The following is a 13,769-nucleotide window of genomic DNA, read 5'->3' on the forward strand; positions in this document are numbered from 1 at the left end:
CAGATTTGCAATAATATAGTGGTATCCTTTAACATGTTTACCAATTGTGATAACCTGTAAAAAAGAAGAAATACCTCCATAACAAGGAATGTTCACCTGGTATATGGACAAAGACTTGAAAGGTAAAATGCAGTATGATGTAAAAGCTAGCAGAGAGTTTTATGGTACACAATACTGAGTTTGTGTGATGCTTTATCCTTTATTTTACCTAATGCACCACCGAACATACTCTTTACTGGTAGAAATTAGCCACGTTGAAGTCCAAGTCCCAAGAGGGGGAGTCCCTCCAGACACAGGAGCTGAATGCTAATTAATTACTATGCTGTGTATTAAAGGCACAACCCAGCCAGGAGAGAGCTGGCATTAGAAACACTGTGCTCACAGACTCCTGCTAGATTCTGCCCACTGACATTAATGAATTATGAGGAAGCCTTGTAAAGTTCAAATTATTTATTGCCCTAAGTCTTCCTCATAATCTTCCTCAAAGCCAGCTGGTGGTTTCTCAACAGTCTCTGCTGGCAGATTTGTAGCATGGATTCTTCTCCCAAATAAACCTAATTAAGACTATGTCTGCATGGGGAAGTTTGCATTTTGAAGCTAAGCACTTCTCTAGAGGAAGGATGTGCAAGATAAGAGAAATCTAGAGGTCTATTCCATCTTTTGAACAATGAGAACAATGAACTTAAATTAAGAGAGGATGAGTCATTCATTTCCTCATTTAACATATAACTAAAATATTCATACTAGGTATCCTGAAACTGATGTCAGGGTACTAGGGAACAACATTCCACACACTTAGTTTAATGAAGTTACAGAAATTTAATTGAAAGCAGTTTTAACACTGAGTTTACATTACTAGAGTTTGAGACTGAGAGGGATCACATCACATTACATAGGCCATGGAAGTAATTAAATAGTTCCTTTTTTGAAGTCTATATACATATATATATATATGATATATGAACCTAAGTATGCTAAAACAATTACTTGGATCAGACTACTTAAAACTAAATACTTATTAAGAAGTTTAACAACTATTTTTAGATGTATTTCTTACATAGCTGCTGCTTCCAAAGAAATTTCAGTTAGACCAAATACATTAGCTCTTCTGTATGAAATATTTATTCATCACTGGTATCTGAGAAGACAACCAGCAGCTGCAAGCCTTTGGATCAATGCTCAGTAACTCTGCTTTAGCTGCCACTGGGTACTCTTTTATTAACCCAGCTTGCTAAAATTTGCCATTTGTCCATGGATGCTGCCAGTTAAAACTGAGAAAATTCAGTGGTAGCACCAAGAGCCATGATGAAAGAGCTGTGCAAACAAAAGCTGTTCAGCAGTTTAGATAATCTTCTCTAGAGGGGATAGACAAGTAGTGGCAGTAATTACAGACTTGCCCAAAGGGTGTTATCAGGGTGAAATGAGATTCTGCAAAGGAAGCTGCCTGAGAAGAGACAGAAGCTATATAATGAAGAGCATGGTAACACAGACCTGCCAGATCAGAGAAGAGGAATATAAACTAGTCCTCTAAATATAAACTAGCTGGGGAACTGAAATATTTTTCAACTTACATGAATCGTTGAAATCTGGAAGAGAAACTACAACACGAGACAAAAACCAAGAATGATGAAGCAACTTTGCAAATATATGTTGTGGCTAAACAAAGATTCAAGGGTTACAAAGCATAACTGAGTGAACCTGAGGCTGTCATCTCAGCTTAAAATATTTGCAGGATAAATCAAAGCACTAAAATGAAAGATTTGTTCAACAACAGAAAGCAGGGAAAAAAGTAAAGAAGTTGTTCCTCTATGTATTGAGCATGCAAATAGTACTTTGGTATTCAAGGAAAATCTGGTTAACAGAAAGCCTGTTGCATTTCCTGCAGTAAAAATACACAGAAAAAGGGATACTGGTATGATGTGTCTACTTCAGGCATCCTCATGAAATGGAGGAAATTTCTGAGGGCTTTTTTTCAGGGCAGGAATCAAAATAATTAAAAAAAAAACCTGGTTGCAAAGCAAGACCTAAAGTATGCTGCTATTAGAAAAGAATATCAGAAGAACACACTCAAAGGATGCACACAGGCCACTTCATTTTGAGAGATGGAGAAAATTAATAGAGAATCAGTGATTTAGACTTTCTTGTAGGCTATTTTAGAAATTGAAAGTGGGTTTACCTTTGAATGTAAGGAAGGGAAGTTACCGAGTGTAAGAATAAGGCTCGTGTAAGGGCTTAAAAAAGAGACTAAAGTCCAGAAACAACTAGGCTGTCTTATGAAGAGAATTCCAAGACTAAACCCATACGGGACAGCTTAAGAGAACATAATCCAGGGCATAGCAGTAAACTATTTAGAGGAGAACAATGAACTGGAGTTATATTAACTGACCTGTGAGGCTGATTCGGTTATCTAGGATTCTTCAGTGACTTACAAATCAAAACAGCAGAAACAAAAGCTCAGCCATCTGTATGCTTAAGGAGTAGCACAAGTCTGTGGGGATAAGCTGAGAAACTCTACGCATCTAAAAAAGGCCCAATCTATCAAAGTGCAATTAGGGCAAGAAAAATATCCCAGAACTGCAATCAAAATAAAAAGCAGACAAAGACAAAAATAGGTCGATTATGAAACAAAGACTGTAAAAAGGAGTGGTAACTGAAGGGTAAAGAGGGTTCTTGTCTATAAAAAGTGGCTAAAAGAAGTGAAGAAAATTACAGTCAGCCAAGGTTTCATATCAAAGATTAGAATGAATATTACATACTTATTTTAAGAAGAATGTATAGGATAGTAAGATAAATGCTAAAAATAGTCTTGTCAGGATTGAAATATGTCAAAGCAGTGTCTTTCTTTTTTCTGGCCTGATAATCAGGAAACAGCAGATGTGACATATCTTAAGTCTAAAAAGGTGATTGTTCTGTAGGACATCATTAGAAATGGACAAGACAAAAACTCACTGTAAGGTAAGAAAAGAACTATTTGAAAAGCCACACAGAACCAACTGAAGAGGACCTATAAGGACTCCTTACGTCAAACATTGCTCTACATTGTAAATTTCTTTACATTGATAAGTCAGAAAACATGATTTTGATAAACTGCACATGATAGAGAGATCACACTCTTAGAGATCAAATGTTCTTGAGAACAGGATCAAATCCAAATTTATCTTGAAAATTAGAAAAACAGTTTGTGGATATGAACTCCAAATAAAACACACAAACAATGTACTCCATTAAGGACACTGCTCATTGTCTGGAGCCTCTTCAAAATAAAACGACCTTCAAAACAAAGACCAAAATAACAAGCCCTTCAAAAAACCTTCAAACAAATACACTCATACTCTGATGATACATCCCTACTGATGCTGTACAGTCTCACATGATGAAGCTCAAGCCAACAATTTTACAATTTTTCATTGTGCTCTGCATGCATGAAAAGTGATAGGATACAGAGCCAGTAAGACCTTCCTAGCCACTAGGACTGAAGTGGTGGATTTCAAAGTAATGCAGCAATTTGAATCAGAGCATCGTGATAATGTTGCTAAAAGGAAAATTTTAAAAAAAAATCATTTTGGCAAATAATTTGCATGGGTAGGGAGAAGACAGATTTTGCTGCTCTTTTTAAAGCTCCTTTCATAGTTCTTTTTAAAGCTATGAAAAACACCATCCAATTTTGGTTAACACACTTTAAGAGTGACTCTGATGAAGAGACAAGCAAGAAAAGTACAAATGACAAAGAGCTTCAAAACACAAATTTCAAAGGGCATTAAATGAGAAAGAGAAGCTGTGACACAGTCTTCCCAAGACATAAAAGGTTCTCAGAAAATGCATTAGAGGGAGAAAATACCTTCTAGGTGTAAAAAGAACTAATCCTTATACATAACTACCTATAGTGGATCAGATATAATAGTGTATCAACCATGTATAATAGAGTATACTACTTAGGTTGTGAAATAGTCTCAACTAGGTATTTTGTAAATTACTGTTTTTATTTTACTTAATCAGGATAGAAAACTATACAGGATCATCCAGATAGAATTATCTTGCCTTTGAGGAAAGGGAGGGATTATGGGATTTGCATGTTCACTTTCTGCCTGGCATGTATGTGGTCCTCCATACAGACTAGTCACTGTCAAACAACTCATAATAATCACAAAAATACCATCAAAACAAATGCACTCATTACATTTACTTATAGAATACTGCTAACTGCTGTCACTGAAGAAAGGAGAACAGCAAACCTGATCGACAATGTCGTTGACTTTATCACGTTCACAGTCCAAAATCACTCGTCTTTCCTTTTTTACCTCTAGATCTTGAAAGAGTGAACGGTAAGTTTCATCTTTTCTCTCATTGTTAATATTTCCTACATTGATAGCAGTCACTTGCCACTTCTTTTCAGCAGCAGAATCCAGCACAGCTTGCAATGTTGATAAGCCTAGTGAAGCACAGGAGAAAACAGAAGATATGACTGACAAAGCCTTAGGAATTAACAAGCTTCTACAATGTGATTTGTGAGATCACTCATTTAAGATGTCCTGTAACTTGTTTGACCTGTCACAAGTAGGCAGAAGTCAGAAACTAAGATATATGTGATCCCAATCAATTATTATTGCATGAAACTTCCATTTGCATCACTGCAAGGCATCAAGGTAAAGTCTTGTAAGTACAACCTTGGGTTTGGCTTAACCCTCCTCAGAATTGGATTTCGCTGGTTTCACTGATCCACTGCTGGAATCCCACATAGTGGGAAAGAGTTCTTCTAGGAGAGGAGTGATCCAATTACAGCAAAAGGATCAGCCTTATTAAAGGATCAGCTGCTTAAACAAAAGCTACTGAACAGCTTTTGTTCCCAGCAGTTGAGCAGTACTTAAACCCAGACCTCACTGAAGTCTACGGCAGAATTCCCACGTTCTGCAGTGATGGTAATGGATTTATTATTTCTGTTGCCTCCACCAATGTCCCTGATTATGAAGGATGTGCTGAGATATATTTTTCCATATAGATAAGCAGGCTCAATGCTAACACCTACAAGCAGTGTAGAGAAATTTGCTTCCATCTTGTAACTTTGGCAAGTTCCTGATAGGAAGCTGTAATGTTTGTACAGATGCAACTGCCTACAATATACTGTAAAATCAGTGAAGACTTTACTTGACAAATTTCACTTTTTAGGCATGAACTAATGTAGTAGAGAAACATGAAAATTACTGCTGGAAATTAAATCTTGCTATACAAAAAGTACAATTTTAATGATTTCCAGCAGTACAAAAATGAGACTTACCATGTTTCAATTCCTATCAGAGAATTCTACGTGATTCTAGAGAGCAGTTTTAGGGATACCAGATACTACTATAAGAAAAAAAAAATTAGACTTTCTTACGAGAGAATTGACATTTTTGCACATTTTTCTCTCCTGAAACCACCAAACATCTGGAGTCATTTCTTTGAGACGAATTCTGATGTGGTATGTAAAGGGAGCTTCAGGTATAACTCTCATGAGAAATAATAGTGGTTATGCCCATAAATATAGAAGGAGAGCACTAAGAATTGATTTGACTCACAGACTGCAGGTATAATATTAAATTAAGATCGGACAGTGTTTAGCAATTCAGCTTCATCAGTGAAAATGGTAATGACATACAGCATTTCACAAGACTGGTCATCACCAGAGGTAGAAAATGGCAGGCTTCCAAAAGCATAAATTGAATTATTATCTTATATAATTCTGGTTTTCCAAGTCTCTTTAAGAAAGAATGATATTAAGTTTTGTATGTCATGTAATGAATATTTGTTTTAAAATCACAGGTAACTACAGTCCATCAGTACATATAAACTATTTCAAATGCTAAAGATTAATCTGAAGAACTTGTGTTAAAAGGGGAAGATCAGTAATATAAGCAAACTGAGAGACGCAGGGAGCATCTTAAAACACTAAAAAACATTAAAGTATGTTTAAACCTCAAAATACTCTTGAAATTATGAATTAAAATTTTACAAAAAAAAACAGATCAGCCAAACTGAAACATATTTATTCTGAATAATTGTTTCAAATCTCATTTAGCAGATTTCAGGTCCTCCAACCTGTCTAAATTTCCTCTGAGTTAAACAATCTCAACTAGGAACAAATTAATAAGGACTATTAATGCTAATACTACCCAATGCAAAGGGTGCCTATATTTCACTCCTCTGATCTTCTACTTTTCCTAGGGTTTCTCTTTTCTCTCTGTGAAGATATCAAATGGCTGCCTGGATTGATTGTTTTGTTTTTTGTTTGTTTTTTTGTTTTTTTGGGGGGTGGCAGATTTGTCATCCCCATAGAGGTTAGTTTATTCTGATAGCAATAACACACTGCAAAATCACCAAACAAAATGAAAACAAAACCAACCAAACAGAAAGCATTTTCAAGAATACCGTGAAAGTGAAATTTTCTGGAGAGTAGTAACAAAAGTGGAAGTTTTTTCAGAGGAGAAAATTCCAGCAACTTTGGTTGCTATTTTTTAAGCTGCAGGAACACTTCTGCTTGGGAAACTCATGTCCTGAACCTCTTTTGGTTACCATGAGACTAACTTTTAAAGCAGTGAGCTTTAAAAAGGAAGACAGAAGAGAGGCTGAATAACTTAGCAATTCTTTTACAGATAGAATCTTACAATAATGCAAGTACTTTTTCTAAAACTCATTTGGTAATGGCAGAGAGGAGGTAAGGATGGTAAAGGACACATTACATGAGCATAACTAGTATATGAAGACAGTAATATCTTGGGCACACATATACTGAGTGGCCTCATTCCTTATGGAATGACAGGAAATTACCCATTTACTTTACCCAATCAGTCCCTAACCACAGAGGTGCTCTAATACTAGCAATATACAATTCTTTAGGAATAGTCATCAAACTAATTCTTATTAACCTTCATAGATTCCATGAAGAATAAGTCTCTTTGCCTTTTTTACCTCCCTCCTGAAGGTGGAAACAGCTTCAATTCTATAGAATTCCTTAAATATACATCACTATCATTACATTAACAGGCAAAAGTGCTTAAAGGAACTGCAGACTCGTCTATCTGGGATTTGATGTCAATGTAGCTGCCTACAAACTGCTTGACTCTGCAGGTTGTCCTCACACAATCTGTGGGGAGCACTGAGGAGCAACAATTTACTCCACATAAAGGCAGGAGCTCCATGCCTTGGAGCTTGTTATCACTGGGGTGCCTTGCACAAATAAAACCAACACATAAGGAAAAAAAGGAAGAACCAAAGGGTGGCTAGAAAGAACAATCTCATGCTGTTATTCTTGGCCAGATCCTGACAGTGCAGCTCACAAGAACTAGGTGTTTTTCAGGACTTCCTAAATATAAATCACATGCAGGTCACACTCTGCCCATTGCTAGATGATTGACAGAGTACTGGCTAAGAAAGTAGTTTTACACCTGTCCTTTCTAAAAACACAGTGAATGTTTTTGATTCTAATGTGAATTTAAAGAGGAACTGCCAGAGAAATGAGCTTAGGATTCATTGTTCCACATGACATTACCTTTTGACATTATACCAGGATTAGTTCTTCTAACTTGAGTGCTTACCAAAGTGATACAGAACTCTCTTGAGGAGATCCCTTCAGCTTCTGAACGTTGTATATAAAATGGCATCAGAATGCAGGGAATTTAAAGTTACCCCACTACTCAACAAACCATGGAGTGGTATAACCATGCTTTAACTCTATTAGCATTTTATAATTTAAAATGCACTTAATATTTAACTCTGACCAATGGATATGCAGACAAGCTACAAAATAGCCTCTTTTAAAGAGAATAAGAGTAGGTAAGAATAGAAGAAATTTAACCAAGGACTACTAAGTGACAACCTGAAAATGGAATGATAATAATGGAATTCTGGAAAAAGCAATTTAAAAAATCCCACTTTTTCTGGATAAAGCTGCTTCCTCTCAGAAAAATAACTGATATACCACAATTTGCCAGTGACATTTTCAGGTTCATAAACTGTTACATTATTACTACTACAGCCATAAAAGGGCCTGAGAAAGTCATATGGTGGAGTTATTGATTCTAAGCAACAAGTTTGGGTTTATCAACGCCAACAATAAAATCTAAGCTCAACAGAGGCGAGGAATTCGATACCAAAAGCAGGGACTGACTGCATCCAAGATGTATTGCTTTCTTGGTGCCCAACTATGGATTTTGCATACATGAAGTGAACCCGTGGTAGCAGATAGCCCTTCATGCCCAGATTTTTTTTCTCCTTAGATGTTTTGTTTTTAACAAAAAATGAAGAAACTTTACATAGAAACTGTTTTACAGCACGTGACTAATCTCGCATTGCATACCACAATAATTTCACTCTCATTTAAACAATTTTGTTTCTGTCCCAAAAGCTCATGTCTAAATTCAAGAAACACTTGACTCAATTACACTTGCACTTGTTGGAGGTAAATAATTCCTCCATCATCTACTTATCTAATATGAATTTCAGATTTCAATGAGATACACCTGCCAAACAGGGTGCAGGTTAAAAGTGCCACACCTTACCTCTGTCACTGTCATACAAATATGCAAACTTGGTCCACTGATAGTATTCGATCAAGCTCAGAAGAGCTCCCTTGAGGTCAGGTCTCATCTGGATGACAAAGGGATGTGTTCCATCTGTTGGGAAGCTGGGAGTTATGAAGGAGACATGAAGAGTCCCACAGAATGATGTTATGGTATTTACAGACTTCTTGTCATAGAATCCAAAAATAGCAAAGACTCCTCTTGAAAACTGGGAGCAGACTAGAAAGAAGAAAGACAGAAGATTAGTGGGAGAATTTATTTTAAAAAATTATTAGCAACTTATAACGTATATATTTATAAGAAATGTGTGTCTGAAAAGTGTCTGATCACTTAAATACCAGGCAAAAAATACACTAGAAAAAACAACAAAAAAAAGTATCAGATACGTGGTGCACACTCCTAGATGATAAAACTCACCAATTTATTCTTAAATTCAATTTATGTTGTAAAGAATAGTGATGACAGACATCAATGGCAGTTGCAATTCAAAAAATGAGACGTTATGACCACACACAGCATTATGGAAATAGATGTTTTGTCATGTTAAAAATAAACTGCCTCTGAGGTCAAGAGCCACTGAGCTTTTTGCAAAATTCTTTAAATAACTTTCCATTTGTGGAAACACAAAGCCAAAACTAAACCCAAATCTATCAAGAGTAGTAAGAAGCCTGTTTGCTTCTAAACCCTCTCATATGAAAGCATTATTTTAATTCCTGGTTTGTAGGACTCAGCAAAAGCTGGTCCTTCTGGATGACACTTGCGGTCACACTGCAGGAAGAATAACCTCATAGGTGTAAATAACCTGCTGATCATTCACTTTTAAACACTGGAGACAACTCAAGCCAGTTGATGAATGTGACTGACCAGGACAGCCTGTGCAAAAGAGCTGGTTCTTCTGGGGTGTTCCTTTCTTTGAGACTGCAGGGTACACTAGTGCCTAAGTGCAGGGTACAACAAGGAAATATTTATCTCTGATGAATTCACACTTATCACTTATGCATTCTTTGGTTTGCAGAGTCACCTTGAACAAGACACATCCTACTAGGGACACCTGACCTGCTTATAGATAGAAATCACTGTGTAATTGATGCTAATTTTGCCCAGCCATTTAGTGCACTAATCCTTGAATATAATTCATATAAGGGCAAAAATAAGTTGGTTTATTTTTAGAATTTCCTAGATTTGAACTAATAATATATTTTTATCTTTCAAATTTATTCTTTCCTTATTTTTAAAATTATGTTTCTTTTTTTAAAAGGAATATTATCCCTTTATGCCTGTTACTACTCATTGCTATCTTCTTTTTGTGGCTTTGCCTATGTATTTCTGCTACCACTCATCTCTCATGCCCTAATTATTCCTATACTCCAATTAAAAGCGCCTAAACAGGATGAGTGAAATTCTGAGTCTGCCAGTTTTAAGTTTTCACCTATTAACTTTAATTAGGTCAGAATTTTGCCTCAGGTGAGAAAATAAAGCTGATCAAAAAACTTGATGAGTAACACCTCTTTATAAAAGGATGCAAGTTTTACAGGGCTAGAGTACAAGATGGTCAAACCTTTTCCATTCTAACTACAAATCATTACAGAATCATAGAATTGTTTTGAGTGGAAAAGACCTTTAAGATCAGAGTCCAACCATTGCAAAGTCTGTCACTAAACCATGTCCCCAGGTGTCACATCTCAACATCTTTTACAGACATCCATGATAGTTACTCAACAGCTTCCCTGGGATAATTGTTCCAATGCCTCCCAACCCCTCCTATGAATAAATTTTCCTGATATCCAGTCTAAATATCCCCTATCCTAACTTGAGGCCATTTCCTCTTCCATTGCTTGTTATCTGAGAGGAGACCAACTTCCACATTGCTACACCCTCCTTCCAGGCAGTTGTAGAGAGTAATAAGGTCTCCTCTGAGCTTCCTTTGCTCCACACTCAATATCCCCAGCTCCCCCAGTTGGTCCTCACAAGTCTTGTGCTCCAGACCCTTCCCCAGCTCCATCTGCCTCCTCTGGACATGCTTCAGCACCTCAATGTCCTTCCTTTAGTGAGGGGCCCAGAATTGGACACAGGATTTGAGGTGTGGCCTCACCAGTGTCAAGTACTGTGGAACAATCAGTGCCCTGGTCCTGCTGACCACACCATTTCTGATCCAGACCAGGATGCCATTGGCCCTCTTGGCCACCTCTGCATGTGCTGGCTTGGCTCATGTTCAGCTGGCTGTTAACCAGCACCCCCAGGTCCTTTTCCACAGGGCAGCTTTCCAGCTGCTCCTCCCCCAGCCTGTAGTGGGGTTGTTGTGATCCAAGCACAGGACCTGGCATCTGGCCTTGTTGAGCCTCATACAATTGGCCTTGGCCCATAATTCAGCCTCTCCAGACCCCTCTGTGGAGCCTTCCAGCCCTCCACCAGATCAACACACCACCCAGCTTGGTGTCCTCTGCAAACTGACCAAGGGTACACTTGATCCTCTTGTCCCGATGCTTGGTAAATACATCAAACAGGGCTGGCCCCAACACTGTGTCCTGGGAGACACCACGTGTGACTGGCTGCCAGCTGGATGCAATTCCATTCACCACTGCTCTCTGGGCTGACCATCCAGCCAGCTTTTTACTCCTCCAAGCCATAAGCAGTCAGTTTCTCCAGGAGAATACTGTGGAAAATGGTGTCAAAGGCTTTACTAAAACCAGGTAGACAAGATTTACAGCCTTTCCCTCATCCACCAAGCAGGTTGTCTTGCCACAGAAGGAGATCAGGCTGCATGAGCAGAACCTGCTTTTCACAAATCTGTGCTGGCAGGACCTGATCACCTGTTTGACCTGCATGTGCCTAGTGCCAGCATTCAAGATGACCTTCCCCAGCAGCAAGGTCTGGCAGACAGGCCAGGTTATCCTTCCAGCTCTTGTAGATGGGTCACCTTTGCTAATTTCCAGACAACGGGACCTCCACAGTCCTAGCAGATTTGATATCAAGTCAACTGACCCATGACCACAAAAAAACCCCCTAAAAATCAAAATTCTACTGATGACACCAGTCTTAGAGCCAGGTATTGATCTGCTGGCTTGCTGTTTTCTTCTGCTTCTTCCCTCGTCTTCTCTTCATCTGGCAAGAGAGAGAAAAATGCCACTTGTGCTCCTGATCCCTCAACCAGTTGTCCCAAGTCCCTGAAGTCTCTTGGTTGCTCTTAGAGAGATTTCAGGGACTTGGGACAGTCTTCAGAGACTTGCTTGGACTTCTTGTTGCAACTTCATTACTGCCTACATGAAAAAAATCAATCAAGGATGATCAATCAAAGGCAGTATTCAGGGCAGGAAGCTTTGTCTCCGTGACTTAAACTCTGTCCTAGGAGGCAGGGCTGGTTGGCATAAGGTGCCTTCTGTTCCCTTCAGAGGGGACTCTCCGATGGAAATGACCCATCCTTTTTCTTTATGGAAGCAGAGAGCAGGCCAACCTCAGCAACACCTCCATGCTGGATGAATCACTGTCCTTGCTCAGTTTCACCTGCAGAGCCTCATACCTGTCATAGGAGGATGCCTCTGAAGGTGGGGCAGTCACAGAGGAGACACACCAGCTACACCAGGCAGAAACCCATTGCCCTCTACCCCTTCAGTCACTGTGTTCACCCAGGCAGAGAGAGGAAAGGGAATCCTCTGTGTCATTTATCAAGGCTGCCTGTCCAGCCTGTGTCAGGGAAAGCAGACAGCTTTTAGTCTCTCTCTCTCTTGCTCTCCCTGCTACTCCTCAACTCACTCATCTCCCAGAGCCCTGCCCAGGCACACCTTCCACAGGAGTGTTCCCTGCTGCTGGTCAGTACTGGCCAGAGCAGGCTCCACCCTCCAGCCCAACACCTGTGTGGCAGCATGTTCCCATCAGAGCCCTGTCTCTGTACAGCACTGTCATGTTGAACAAAGATTTCTGAAAAAGGCTATGAATTTTCTGAATAGCTTTACTGTTTAAGTTACTGGAACTCCTTGTTCTATTGAACATCATTATGCTCTCGCTGAGGCAAAACCAACCCACTACCCCCCCACACAGCCATGAATGATTGTTTCCCATCTGCAGCGAAGGCAAATATCGTCTGAACTTGCTACAATAAAGGCATTAATGCCTCATAACTCACCTTCAAAAATACACATAAAAATAGAGCATCAGTTTACTTCTGGATTCTTGGATGAGAACCTGCAAAGACTTACTTGTACACTACTGTGACTTTCTGTATTAAACCATTTTAATACTGCATATAAGGTGACAGAGATGACAACAATCTCATCAAAGGACCACTGAAAAATAAAAATGTTTTGTGTCACTACTGCCAACACCTGGGATGCATTTCTCCTGTCACACTGCTTTTCTTCCATCACGAGTCAGAGATTTTAGGGAACTCTTTAGATGGAATAATGTTCCCTACAGCAGCGAACAACCTGAAAATTTGAAACCATAGGTGATGCCTCTTCAGAATCACCACCCATCCTCTCCTCAGTTTCCTGACACTGGAGACCTTTACCTTGACCCATGAGTTTTCTCACTTTTGCTCTTCCTTTCTTCTTCTTTGTACGCTGGGGACAGAGGGGAGAGTGAGTGGCTGTGAGTGCTTTTCAGCTGGTAGGGTTAACCCATGAGAGGGTAAAAGGTGTTATTCCACCTTCCATCCACAGGACAGCCCTGTCAGTACTGCTGGCCTGTGCTCCACTGTACCTCCTCAGTGACACAAACATGCATCCACCCTACTCTCTTCAGAAGACAACTGCTATTTCTTCAAACTGAACATCCTCCCTGACAAGGCACTAACTCATACCTCCTCTCATCATGACTTACTCAAATACAGCATTCTTGCATTAACACAGTGAACAACTCTTTGTTTAACAGTCTCTACACCTGATAAATCATCAGTCCTTACATACATGCCTTCTTCTGAGGAAGGTTGGTAAAACTGGAATTTTGATGTCTTCTCCTGCACAGAGTGAAAGACAAGTAAAAAGCACCACCTCCAGCTGGAAAAGTCACACCACTGCAGTTCTAAGTACCTAGAAGAGCTGCAGTTTAAAAGCTAAATTACTCACACATGGGTAAACAATCCCAACAGATATATGATAAAAGAAAAAAAAATGTATTTTTAAAATTAATATGAAACCCGTCAAACAGATACAATGTCTCATTTAATTCAACCACGGCTCCCTCAATGTGAAATAAAATCTCTCTAACACAAATCTTCAAGTA

At 39.0% G+C, this 13,769-nt stretch overlaps 1 protein-coding gene across 1 annotated transcript in view; it reads right to left on the reverse strand.

Moving 5' to 3' along the window:
* The window catches only part of GRIA2 (glutamate ionotropic receptor AMPA type subunit 2), an 83,047-nt gene that overhangs the window by 36,695 nt on the left and 32,583 nt on the right, over positions 1-13,769 (reverse strand). Inside the window, exons 3-5 of the mRNA XM_083862414.1 lie at positions 8,532-8,771; positions 4,233-4,429; positions 1-54 (exon numbers count right to left, since the gene is read on the reverse strand). Coding sequence (XP_083718540.1) covers positions 1-54; positions 4,233-4,429; positions 8,532-8,771 — 491 coding nt within the window. The remainder of the gene's footprint in view (positions 55-4,232; positions 4,430-8,531; positions 8,772-13,769) is intronic.

This window comes from Zosterops lateralis (assembly GCF_965231275.1).
Source record: "Zosterops lateralis genome assembly, chromosome: 5".
Lineage (NCBI taxonomy): Eukaryota > Metazoa > Chordata > Aves > Passeriformes > Zosteropidae > Zosterops > Zosterops lateralis.